Below are 13,331 nucleotides of genomic sequence, written 5' to 3'. Positions count from 1 at the left end.
CTCTCTCTCTCTCTCTCTCTCTCTCTCTCTCTCTCTCTCTCTCTCTCTGTGTGTGTGTGTGTGTGTGTGTGTCAGAAGCTTGGCGGAGGGGGGGGGGTTTAGGTCTCCCTTTCCCTGGCCCGTTACTATATAAAGAGTGTCTTAGCATCTCAGCCTCCCTTCTCCTCCTTCCAAAAGTGCGAGTGGCAGAGTCATCTTCCCTCCGCCAAGTATGTTCTGCTCCCAATAAATTCTTTGCATAGGAGATCTTTTCCTGAACAACAGCGGGGTTGGGAGAGGGGGTGGGGGGAAACCTCCTCTCAAAAACTGTGCATGTGAATAAAAAAAAAATAATAGAGGGAAAAAGTTTGAGCGGAGAGAGGGAAGCGAGTTCTGATTCGGTTGTTTACCATCAATCACGCTGTTCCTTGCCAGGGACTGGATGATTATGAGCCTCAAGAAACTGAAAAGGGGCAGGAAAAAAAGTGGAGGCAGCATTCTTCCTATTTAAAGCTGCATCACTTGGGGGGGGGGGAGTGTTTGCAGACTCTGCGAGAGCTAGTGCAGTTTTTTTTTTTTAAAGCAGGCAAGCATCGGGGAACTAGCAGACTTCTTTTCTTTTTCATCCTGCGTGAGTGCTGAAAGGAAAAGAGCTGGCTTCATGGTGTTCAAATAATATTTTTACACTTTTTTTTGCACCCCCGCCCCAGGAGGAGGATATACATGTCTAATATTTAGACATGATGGCAACCTGGACTCAAAGAAGAACTTTGGTCATTCTTATTGCTTTTCTAGGATGTTTGGGAACAATACGAACACAAGAGGAAGAAGAGTTTGAAGGGGGTGAGTTTTTTTGTAATATATATATATATATTCTTCTTTTGTTGCTTGCATACGTTGAGTAACAGTGGATCGGGAAGTTTGGAAGGGACTGTGTGCGTGTCCGTGTGGTCTCTTCCCTGCGTGTTACCGTTGCGAAATGGGGGCTTGAAAAGAAACGGGCTGGAGATGGATTTTAAAAGTTGAAACGTCTTTTGCTTCCTGTGCAAACACGGGAGTAAGTAAAGAACAATGAAATATACAACAAAGCAAACGAGAGGGGAAAAAAAACCCTCTGCAGTGAAAAACCCTGTTACTTGGCATTGCCTCTCTGTGTGAGATTGTGGAAAGTTTTATTTTGTGTGTGTGTGTTGCAACAAAAGAGAGTGGTGGGGATGAAAATCTTGGAACATTTTGAGCTAAGGGAGAGAGAGAGAGAGAGAGAACTAAACACAAGGACTTGGAAGGGTGGAGTCCTTATGCACTGCCTGAACTACATCTGTTTTATTCCATTCTTTGTTTGAGTGAATTACACAGAACTTTATTCTCTTTTTCTCTGCTTTTCTCTTTCTCTTTTCGGAAGAAAGAGCTGTCTGCCTGTTGCCCAGCGACTTGGCTTGACGGAATCCAGACTTCTGACATACTGTGTTCCCACCCTTCAGACTTCTGTGTTATCTGGATATTGGCATTTTGTCCCCTGATGTTAGAGAGGACAGGAAGTTAGGAGGCTCGGGTACTTGTCTTCGTGGCATTGGAGATGGTTTCAGCTGGCCTGTTTGCTTCCTATTTGTATCAATTAAAAAGCAATGTTTGGGAGGGTTTCATAATACATAGGTAGATTCTGCTGTCTTAATATATTTTGGCTAGCTGCAAAGTCACATGTGGCAGTGAAAGTATCCCTCCTGGGATCTGATATATTTGTCACAAATTGTAACTGAGACTAAGGTGGTATATAAAGATCACTTGCAAACTACTGGATTGCATTATTAAAATGGTGTGTTAGTAGGATGCACAATTGTCTTTGAACAGAATGCAGTAAAATGCTCAATACCGTACGTGGTTCGGGTTTGAACCAGGTCAGAGGGTTCCCCCCTCCTCTTGCAAAGGAAGACAAGCATTTTTCCAGTTCTGTACAAGAGACTTTATGTAACCGTCTCAGCTGGCTCAAGATGATTTGCACCAGGGCTTCAGACAGAACCGATTTGATGGGAAACACACAGCCCACTCCGAAGCCATCTGTACACAGATGTGAAATTAAGTTGAGTGGGTTTTACAGAGCGATCCTATGCATGCTTACCCACGAGTAAGTCTCACTTTTTTCAGTAGGTCTCGTTCCCTAGCAAACATGCTTAGGATTGCAACTACAACACCCTTTTGTCGAAAGTAGAAAAGGGAAGCTGGAGCACAAAGTTTTAACTTCAAAGTAAATAAGAAAGCATGCTTCGAGCGAGATGTCTGACGGGCTAGGTTAGTACATGCCATTTGTCTGTTTGTTTCTGTTATGGAAACCCTGGGGTGAGCCAGGGATGTTGCATTGCAACACATTTGCTAATGGATATTACATGCGGAGAGGTTTTAAACTGAGCAGATGAGGATGACTTGGCAGCCCAGAATGTGAACTATTTTATGGCATGACCGTAGCCTATTCAGTTATTGTCCCTTTCTGCCTAGCAGTTTTACTACGCTTTGCTGCTTGCGTTTAAAACTATATGAGTTGCCTTGGATTCAAGACTTTGAGGGGCACAGCTGTAACCTCACTTTCAGAGGAAGCACCAGCTTGTTTTGTGGTAGGGATTATCTAATGACACGATCCGTGATGCAGAAAGCATGTGTTTCGTAAGTCTTTGTAGTACTTTTATTTAATGTGGGATTACAGCAAGGCCAGCCAATGCGTGTCATATTGACCAGCCAGCTGCTGGGTGTAGCTGATTCCCTAGCTTGCTACTTTTGCTGCTGCATCTACACTAGGGTATGTTGCAGTCACAGAAGGCAATGTGGTGTCTGGAGGCAGCACTGAGAGTATATTCATGGGAGAGCTCCCATCATAGCTGCCAAGTACCCCATATCTCCCGGGAAACCCCAGTTTTTTCGCACCGTTTCCCGGCGGTCCCCCGTATCGGTTCTTCTCCCGTTTTTCTGCTCCTGCCGGCGGCCATTCCCCCCCCCCGCTTTGCCCATCTATGGGCACAAAAAATGGCCGGCGCCGGCAACGGAAGTCGCGTCTACGCATGTCCGGAAGTGCGTAGACGCGACTTCCGGCGCAGGCCATTTTCGGTGCCCATAGATGGGCAAAGCAACACCGGAAGTTGTGTCTACGCACTTCCGGACATGCGTAGACGCGACTTCCATTGCCGGCCATTTTCCGGTGCCCATAGATGGGCAAAGCGACACCGGAAGTTGCGTCTATGCAACATCCGGTGTCACGCGGTTGCCGATCCCAGATTTTGCAGTCCAGGACTTGGCAGGTATGGCTCCCATAGGAATAGGAAACTAGAATTTCCCCTAAAGCTTCCTCTGGACACATGCCTCCTTGTCTCTGCATACTTCCAAAAGTGCCTGCTCTGAGGTGGAACAGGCTGTTCCCTTGAATTGGACAATTTGTGAGATGTGCTGGTGAGTTTTTAAGACCCTGCACCTTTCCAGACCTCTGCATGTACTCCTTAGCTCCAGCTGGGATGGCATCGTTGCTACTATTCTGGTTGAGTCCTATTGACTACACTCATCTTTAATGTGGGCATGGATGGCTGGAGGCCTCACTTTTCTTCAACAGAAATGCTAAAAGTCAGGTGGGATGCTATCCCACTTCTTTTTAGGGGGCTCTGTAACTTGCTCTCTAGTTTTCAGGACGGCATAGTTGAATGTGCCCTAACCACACCACTTACGTTGAATTTAGATTCTGTTTAGATGATTTATAGCCCATCCTTTGTACAAGCCAGAGGGTGGTTTACATCAGAATGAAACCAGATTGAAACAATGCAAAATAATAGCACAACCTCTAAATGCATAAAACAACTCACATCAATTTACTAATAGCAGCAGCAGTGCACTAATCAATTTAGGTCTCCTCCTCTTCCAAATGCCTATTGAAAGGAGGACTTTTTAACCAATCACATGCACTTATATAGAGATGAGGCCTAGCACACTTCTGCAGGGATGGAGTTCTACATACTTATTTACAAGATTTCTTTCCCGTGTTTCTCCATAAGGCCTCAGGGCAGGTTACAACAATCTAACATGCATTTTTATAAGATAAAGATAAGACTGTTAAAATTAGAAAACAAGTAAAACCATTCTAAATGGAAAGGAACTGTATAAAGTCAACAAAAGAATCATTCCTCCCCAACACACACATGCCTTAACTGGTGAAGGTCAGGGTATGACAAAAGCTGTACAATGAAGGTGCCAGACACACTTCTGCGGGGAAGGAGTTACACAATTTAGGGGTTGCCACAGAGAAGGCCTTCTGAAGGCAGCATAACTGCCAAGAGTGTCCTTCTGCTGATCTCCATACCTGAGAACATGTTGTTGTTGTTTAGTCGTTTAGTCGTGTCCGACTCTTCGTGACCCCATGGACCATAGCACGCCAGGCACTCCTGAGAACATACCCTCCAACATTTCTCTGATGAAAACAGGGACGTTCCATTCAATAATGATAATTTTACAATTTATAAACCACTGAGCCTAGGGCTTGCTGATCAGAAGGTCGGCGGTTCGAATCCCTGTGACGGGGTGAGCTCCCGTTGCTTGGTCCCAGCTCCTGCCAACCTAGCAGTTCGAAAGCACGTCAAAATGCAAGTAGATAAATAGGAACCGCTACAGCGGGAAGGTAAACGGCGTTTCCATGTGCTGCTCTGGTTTGGCAGAAGCGGCTTTGTCATGCTGGCCACATGACCTGGAAGCTATACGCCGGCTCCCTCGGCCAATAATGCGAGATGAGCGCGCAACCCCAGAGTCGGTCACGACTGGACCTAATGGTCAGGGGTCCCTTTACCTTTACCTTTACCCCACACATCTTAACATTAAACATTAAAAAAAACAAAACCTTCCTTATATAAGATTGTCTTCAGACGGCTCGGGCATCAGATAACTCCGTAGCCTCCAACATTTCTCCAATGAAATTAGGGACATCCTAAGGAAAAGTGGGACATTCCAGGATCAAATCAGAATCTGGGACAGCTCCTCTAAATCAGAGGACACCCCTGGAAAACAGGGACACATGGAGAGTCTGTGAGAAGGTTAATTGGGATAGAGAAGGTCTTTCAGGTACTTGTGGCCTAAGTTGCTTAATGCTTTAAGCACTAACATGAGCACCTTGTATTGGACCTGGGAACAAACTGGCAACCAGTGTAGCTGTTTGAAGACGGGGGTTACGTGTGCTCTAAATGGAACTCCAGCCAGTAATCTGCCTGTCGCATCTTTGACAGTTGAAATTTTGTTATATTTCCCAAGGGAAGACCCATGTAGAGCACACTGCAGTCATCCATAGCTGCCAAGTTATCCCTTTTTTACAGGGATTTTCCCTTATGCTGAATAGGCTTCCTCGCGAGAAAAGGGAAAACTTGGCAGCTATGCAGTCATCTAGTCTGGAGGTTATCCGAGCATGGAGAACACTGGCCAAGTCATCAGAGGAGGTGCCACTGTAAAGGCCCTGCCCCAGACCTTCCATGCCACATACCTCATTCCACATTTCCTCGCCTATGGGCAGTTGCCAGATGTTTCTCTCTTCTCTACCTTGGAAGTTCTGGCCTACTCAGACATCACCTCTGCTCATTTTAATAAACTGAATCCAGCGCTGTGGTGATCATTTGAGTTTAATTGCAAAGGTTTGACTTTCATGAACCATGAAGGCAAATTATGACCTATTTTCTGTTCGGTTTTGTTTAAGCCCTGAACTAAGTCTGTGGCTTTGGGGTATGCCTTCTAATTTCAAACCTGTACAATACCTGGCACATTTGGTAATAGGGTGTTGATGTGTGTATTTATTTTATTTGCTCATGCTGCGTGTCACCTTCCTGCCCATCCAGAGAAACAATAAAACATTTTTTTAAAATAATGAAAACTATAAAAAAAATACCAACTGAAAGGACAAGTTTGGTTGGGTCCCAACAGCAAGTTGAAGGCCAGCAGCTGAAGTAGAAAGTATGCAGCTATTTAAACACACCCCTTTGACCCTCCAGATTTCGTTGGACTCCATCTCCAATCAGCCAGCATAGTCTGTGTCAGGGAAGATGAGGGCTGTAGTTCAATAACATCTGGGGGAATCACAGGCTCTCCATCTCTTCCTTGTAGAATTGAAAGGTACAGTATTTACCATTTTCTGTTTCCGCCTGGTTTCTAACAAGGGACCATTAGCGTGTTAGGCGAACGTGATAACTACTACACTACAGAAACTTACATAAAGGTACAGTATTTATAAAGCCTGCAATGAAACTGCTGGAAGAGCTTGTTTGCATGGAGAGATCCACGTTAGAAACTTATCATCAGGCTGGCCCCAGAATGCCAAGGAGGTGCACAGACTCTGATGAACACGGGGGAATTCTAGACATTGCGCTAAATGCACTGTTGCCAGCAAAAAGGCAGCCATGGCCTCCAGCTCACCACTCTCTTGCATCCATACAGCACCCATGCTCTGACATTGTAGTACAGGGGAACCTTGGTTTTCGAACTTAATCCGTTCTGGGAGTCCGTTCAACTTCTGAAACCGTTCGAAAACCAAGGCGCAGCTTCTGATTGGCTGCAGGAGCTCCCTGCATTCAAGCGGAAGCTGTGTTGGATGTTCGGCTTCCGAAAAACGTTTTGCAAACCGGAACACTTATTTCTCGGTTTGCAGCGTTCGGGAGCCGATTTGTTCGGCAACTAAGCCGTTCAAGAACCAAGCTACCACTGTATTGAGTTTTCCTTCCTCTACTCAACATTGTTGGCTGACATAGGCAGGATCTGAAGGAAACGTGGAACATTGTGACATCAGCGCATTGGTAAGTTCTATTGGGCAGGGAACCTTCAGACCGTGGGGCCTCCCCATTCTTCCCACAACCTCCCCTGCTCTCTCTCTCTCTCAATGCTCCCATACGGAAATTAGATTGTTTTAAGAAGACCTTCCTTTAGCTGTAATGGGAAACTATTTTTCAGCTTGATTGCAGTTGGGTTGAGGAGGGGAATGGGAAGGGCCTTTGTGATTTTCACAAAGACCACACCCTGCCCTCCAGCAGTTAGACTCCATGGCTTTTATTTTCAAGCTTAATTGTTGTGTGCACATGTGCACATGGCAGAGAAAATGAGTATATGTGGACAGATGTGTCCAAGAATGAATGGACAGATGGATGGGCTGGTGTAATGCTAGATACGAGAAAGGTTGAATATGGATGTACGTGGATATACGTTTATGTGAGAGAGAGTGGGAACGCAGCTGGCCCCATCGCTTCTAGGAATCTGGCCTCCAGTTGAAAAAAAGTTCCTCATCCCCACACTGTATGTTATGGATGTGATATGGCAATAGATGTTGTGTTGTTCTTGGTGGATGTTTAACGTAGCCTTTAGTTGTGTTTATGAATCACTGCCCTTAGTTACATTAAAGTGTAGACAGGTATGTGTTCTCTTCAGTGCTCTTGCTGATAGCTTGAAAGGTCAATATTATTTGAATCACACCTGGAATTAACTGGGAATCAAAGAATCTCATTCAAAATGATACAGTATATACTATGTGTGTGTGAGAGAGATGTTTGGTTGTTGTTCAACCAAGTTTTACTCAGAGGAAACCCATTAAAATCAATGGACCTCACTTAGTCATGGTCATTAATTTCTTTGGGTCTGCTCTGAGCTAGTTGAATACCACCAATTGAAACTTAAAAAAATATACTGGTATATCTGATCACAAAACACAGATCCGTTTACAACTGTGGCAGGATCTTGGTAGGTGATTTTATAGCCAGTGCTGTTCCTTTAAGCACAGTTACAGTGCTTATACTATGCCTCTTGGGCTGATTGGAAGGTGGGCAGTTCGAATCCATGCAACGGTGTGAGCTCCCGATGCTCTGTCCCAGCTCCTGCCAACCTAGCAGTTCGAGAGCATACCAGTGCAAGTAGATAAATAGGTACTGCTGCAGCAGGAAGGTAAATGGTGTTTTCGTGCACTCTGGCACTCATTGCAGTGTTCCATTGCACCAGAAGAGGTTTAGTCCTGCTAGCCACATGACCCAGAAAGCTGTCTGTGGACAAACACCGGCTTCCTTGGCCTGAAAAGCAAGATGATCGCTGAACCCCATAGTTGCCTTTGACTGGACTTAACTGTCCAGGGGTCCTTTGCCTTTTACCTTTTACTATGTCAGCATTGGAAATAGTTACAGTATAATGGATGCTATAGATTTTATGATCTGCTATTATATTTTCAATGACATGTGGAAGGGAAAACAGATGGTTACTAAACTATGACCTGTAGTAGGCCAATCAGCCATTGAGTTACTGGACAGTGTGATAGCAGGAACAGCATTTATCAAATCCTCCCACTTTGAATTTGGCATAAGGTTGAACACAGCTGAATCAGTACGTGCTCCGAGGTTGGATTAAGTATAGCTTGGAGACCCTGGTTCAGTTGGGGGCCTTGATTACAGCATAATGATCTACAAGCTCCCTTCTGTACAGAGAATACAGAAATTTCACTGAAAAGAACTGGCAAACTATTGCAATAGATCATGACTTCTACTAATGATTTCCAGATCCAGCAAAGAGAAGCAGCAACAGTTGGAAAAATGTGCAATTCCTGCTTTCTCAACAATGACTCCTCTGAAGGATCTGTTTCCCATGGAAAATCATGATATAATATAACTAGGAATGTATTTTTTTAAAAAATGGTATAAAACCAGTGTTGCTGGCATGTGGGGAAAAAGAAGATGACTGGGATGGATTAATGAACCCTATGCAAACCATATTGCAGGCCCCTGAACACTGGGAAATAGGAAGCTGTCTCACTCAATATTGTCTACTCTGACTGGCAGCAGTTCTAGAGAACTGCAAGGGACCTGCTTAAAGCTGTGACATCCCTTTTCCTCTTTCTGCAATCACCACATTGCTTGAGGGTGAGAGAGGAGACCAGTGGTCTCTCCAGCAGGTTGTGGCACCAGACATAACCAGTATCTACTTAGCGACCATATGATCCTACATTTCTCTGATGAAAATAGGGACGTCCTAAGGAAAAGCAGGATATTCCAGGATCAAATCAGAAACCGGGACAGTTGGAGGGTCTGAGCAAATGGAAACTGTCTAGAGTCCCACTGCATGAACCAAAACAAAGTCTGTGTAAGATGATAGTGCAGGCCGACAGGATTTGAATTATATAAAATGTTGAGGGATCTTGTGAAACTTACTGACAACCTCACCTCCTTCATTCTGTGGGAGCATCTTCTTCACTGAGGGCAGCAGCATTGGCTAGGCCAGGCACCCACAAACTTGGCCCTCCAGATGTTTTGGGACTACAACTCCCATCATTCCTGACCACTGGTCCTGTTAACTAGGGATGATGGGAGTTGTAGTCCCAAAACATCTGGAGGGCCGAGTTTGGGGATGCCTGGGCTAGACTGACTGGGAATGAGTTCAGCAACATCTGGAGGTCCATAGGTCTGCCACTGCTGCTATACATGTTCAGGAAGAAATAAGTCCCATGGTGTTCAGTATAGGTTAAATCCTTGAAAGTAAGGTTCAGGATTGCAGGGTTAATGCTTGATGTCAACATGATTCGTTGCGAAGCAACATGAAGGAGCAGCTTACAGAGCTTTGGTTAACAGAGCCAAATGTGTAGGAAGCACAGCATGCAGGAGTAAGGATCAATTCCCTCATTTATTCCCAAGGCGTTTTACTCACAGGCTGCCGTATGCATAATCCTTCAGGGTTGGCTCTGCCATTAGGCAAAGTGAGGCAGCTAGCTCACTTTGGGGTCTCATGAAAGAACAGCATCCTGTTAGTGATTCAACGTGTCCTTATTATTTTCTCACTGCTGAGGGTTAGAAGAGATGGTTGTGGGATTTTCTGCCTCAGGCGCGACAACAGCTCAACCAATCTTGGGTATGATGACCCTTCATGAAGGGGAGGGAGGGCATTTGCTGCTCCAACCCAGGCAGCAAAACATCCTGGGTTGGCTGTGATCATAGGTGCCAACTCTATGGGGCTAAGGACACCTCAGCACCTCCCAAGTATGTGGGGATGGGGCTGAGCCCCTCCAATCTTGAGAGGCCAGGTGGGCCCTGCCTGTCCTCCTCCTGACTCGTGTGATGTCACACATGTGACATCATGTGCATGCAATGAGCCACACCAATGTTGGGCGGAACTCGGCACTTCTAGCTCCGATCCTCCTTTTAGGCTGGTCCTGCTCTTGAAGATCAAACCTATCCCTTCCTTTCTGGCCTGCACTAGAATCTGACTCTTGCCTGTTTTGACCACTCCTCTGCCTTTTGTCCAGCTGGATGGACAGGCAACCCTCCCTAGACTAGAGTTTGACAATTTCTCAAAACCACCCCACCCCCTAATGGCTTCTAATTTGGCAACATGGCCATTTCCACCATTCAGTTACAAGCCAGTGATGATCTCACTGTGCTATTGCCCAATTGCCACTGCCTTCCTGCAATCACATCTAAAGAGTAGATTGAGAACTGTTGCATTACACCTGGGACAAGCACATAAAGCTATTCTGTTGAGCTTATCCAGGAGAAAAATGTTTCAGAATGTGATCTGGCTTTATCTCTACTGCTCTAATTCCTGTCCCCCCCCCCCCGCCCGCCCATTATAAGGCTCCTATGCTATGGGTGGGGAGGTGGATCTGACCAGAGGGCCAGATCTGGTAGCTGGTGTCCATTGGCACTGGTAGGGCAGAAAGCTGAGAGCCCAGCAGATGACGGAGCCAATGATAGATGGGGCAACTAATTCTTGCTTGGCCCCTATCCTTCTCCCTTCTGAGATCCTCAATGTCAGCACTGAGGCAAAGGTGGAGAAAGCTGACAGTGCAGGCCTGGACTGGATGTTAGAAAGAAGGCAGGCAGATTATGGCTGGCTGGGGTTGGTGGGGCAGAGCCCCATCTGCTCTAATGAATCAGCAATCATTGACCATGCACCATGCCAAATGTGCTTCTTATGCCTAGCGTCCACCTCATCAGAAGTGTGGTCTTTCATTTGGCAGGTTAGGTTGCAATCTGATGCATATGTAGGGCTCTTCCACACTTCATCTTTTCCCATGCCGAGAAAGCATGGGTCCGAGCAGTTTTCTGCATGTTCTGCACTTTCTAGGCATGGGTCTGAGCATGCCTTTACCCCCAGAAAACCTGCTCTTTAGCGCTAAATTGGAACAAATGGCAACCTGCGAAAAACCCAATTGCTGTTTGTTCTGATTCAGCACTAAAGATCGGGTTTCCTCGGGGGAAAGTGGTGGGAGAAACACAGGTGTGGATAGGTCCTTAACTTGGGAGTAAGTCCTATGGTTTATTTTGTTGTTGTGACCATCATGGTTATTTCAACCATCACTAAAAAGAAATATATGTCCTAACCATACTATGCAGAATGTGCATATAGACACGCCATTAAAAGACAGTATTAGCAGTACATATATATTTTGAAATGCAAACCAAAACACATGAGTTTCTATATTTCATTGACGATCAGATCTTTACAGTCTTTATATTATCCTAGATGAACATTCTTCTCAGTTTTTGGGTAGCAACCACAAATCTTACATTGAGTAAGTCCTATTGGAAAGAGTGATACTTGCTTCTAAATGAACCATTTGGGCTAAGAGAAGGTGTGTTTGTGTGTGTGTGTGTGTGTGTGTGAGAGAGAGAGAGAGAGAGAGAGAGAGAGTACGTGTGCATATACCTAAAATATCTTGGTTAATGCAAATGTTAATCTTTTATACCTTTATGCTCCTAATATTCTTTCTTGTCTTGTTACTCTGCAACAGTGTTGCTATTCCCCAAGAGTAATATCACATTAACTGGCAGCATGCATCTCAAAGGACATTCTTAGCTTTGTGGCATATATGATGCTGTGGTCTAAACCACTGAGCCTAGGGCTTGGCAATTGGAAGGTCGGTGGTTCGAATCCCTGCAACAGAGTGAGTTTCCTCCGTTGCTCGGTCCCAGCTCCTGCCAACCTAGCAGTTTGAAAGCGCGTCAAAGTGCAAGTAGATAAATAGGTACCGCTACAGCGAGAAGGTAAACGGCGTTTCGGTGCGCTGCTCTGGTTCACCAGAAGCAGCGTAGTCATGTTGGCCACATGACCCAGAAAAACTGTCTGTGGACAAATGTCAGCTCCCTTAGCCAGTAAAGCAAGGTGAGCGCCGCAACCCCAGAGTCGTTCACGACTGGACTTAACTGTCAGGGGTCCTTTACCTTTTTAATGTACCATTTTTATTAGCACAGAATTATTGGGCCTTGCTACAAAATGTCCTATTTTCATATTATTTTCCATACCAGCTCCCCCCCCCAAACCCCATGGAAAACCAAAACTTCTGCCCAAAAGCAGCTATTTTGCTATATGCTTACCTAGGAAAACCCAGCTCAGAGGTAGCATCTGTTTTTAAGTAGAACCCACCCAAATTTCCAGCTGAGCTAATTGAGCCACAGGAGGTTAAACGGCTTAGCCATGAGGATGGGGATTAGAACCTCTAGCAGCCGCTTGTTTTCTCTCTCTTGGTTATTTAAGTGATTAGACCACACAGGATCTGTTGCTTTATGAGACATCCTAAATAACGGCTTCTTGTGTGAATGTGTGTGTTGCAGAGGGAGGCAGAGGGGCTTCTGGATGCAAAGGCAACTGTTTACAATGTGGCAACTCATATACAACTTGTATATCATAAAAAAGTGGGCCATAAAAGAAGCACATCAAATTCCACCTAATGAGCATGTTTCAAATGCTGGATGTGTGGTTTTTGTCCCCCATTCATAAGTGGTTTTCTAGATGACTGAAGGTCAGATCCAGACATTCACTGTCTGGAGCAGGCATCGGCAACCTCCAGCCCATGGGCCAGATATGGCCCATGGAGGCTGTTTATCCGGCCCACGGGCCGCCCATGAACCGAGCTGCCCGCTCGGCAAGTCCCTCGCGTGCTGCGGTAAACCAGTGCAGCGCGCCGCGGGGACTCTCTGAGCAGCGCCGGACATTGCGTCTACGCAGCCGCAGAAGTGATTTCTGGTGCTGCGGACATTTTGGAAATGGGCAGCCAGCACCGGAAATCACTTTTGCGCAGCCGTGGACATGCGCAGAAGCGATTTCTGGTGCTGCGCTGCCCATTTCCAAAATGTCCACAGTGCCAGAAATCGCTTCTGTGTGTGTCCGCGGCTGCGCAGAAGTGATTTCCGGTGCTGGCTGCCCATTTACAAAATGTCCGCAGCGCCACCGGAAATCACTTCTGCGCCTGTGCGGCCCATGTCTGGCCCACGGACGGTAGTCTGTGGGAATCCTCTGGCCCATGGGCAGAAAACGTTGCTCACGCCTGGTCTGGAGGAATACGTTCTGGCAATGGTGCTGTTCATGATTTTTTGTGCTAGAGCTAGTGG

The 13,331-nt window shown here is 45.9% G+C and overlaps 1 protein-coding gene across 1 annotated transcript in view; it reads left to right on the top strand.

Moving 5' to 3' along the window:
* Positions 1–309: 309 nt before the first annotated feature.
* Positions 310–13,331, top strand: part of COL5A2 (collagen type V alpha 2 chain) — a 186,812-nt gene continuing 173,790 nt past the window's right edge. The window contains exon 1 of the mRNA XM_035135854.2: positions 310–822. Within this exon, the coding sequence (XP_034991745.1) occupies positions 720–822 (103 nt within the window). The 5' untranslated portion in view covers positions 310–719. The remainder of the gene's footprint in view (positions 823–13,331) is intronic.

This window comes from Zootoca vivipara, chromosome 1 (assembly GCF_963506605.1).
Source record: "Zootoca vivipara chromosome 1, rZooViv1.1, whole genome shotgun sequence".
Classification (NCBI taxonomy): domain Eukaryota; kingdom Metazoa; phylum Chordata; class Lepidosauria; order Squamata; family Lacertidae; genus Zootoca; species Zootoca vivipara.
The sequence above is the reverse complement of the archived record's forward strand: the minus strand, read 5'-3'. Positions and strand labels throughout refer to the sequence as shown.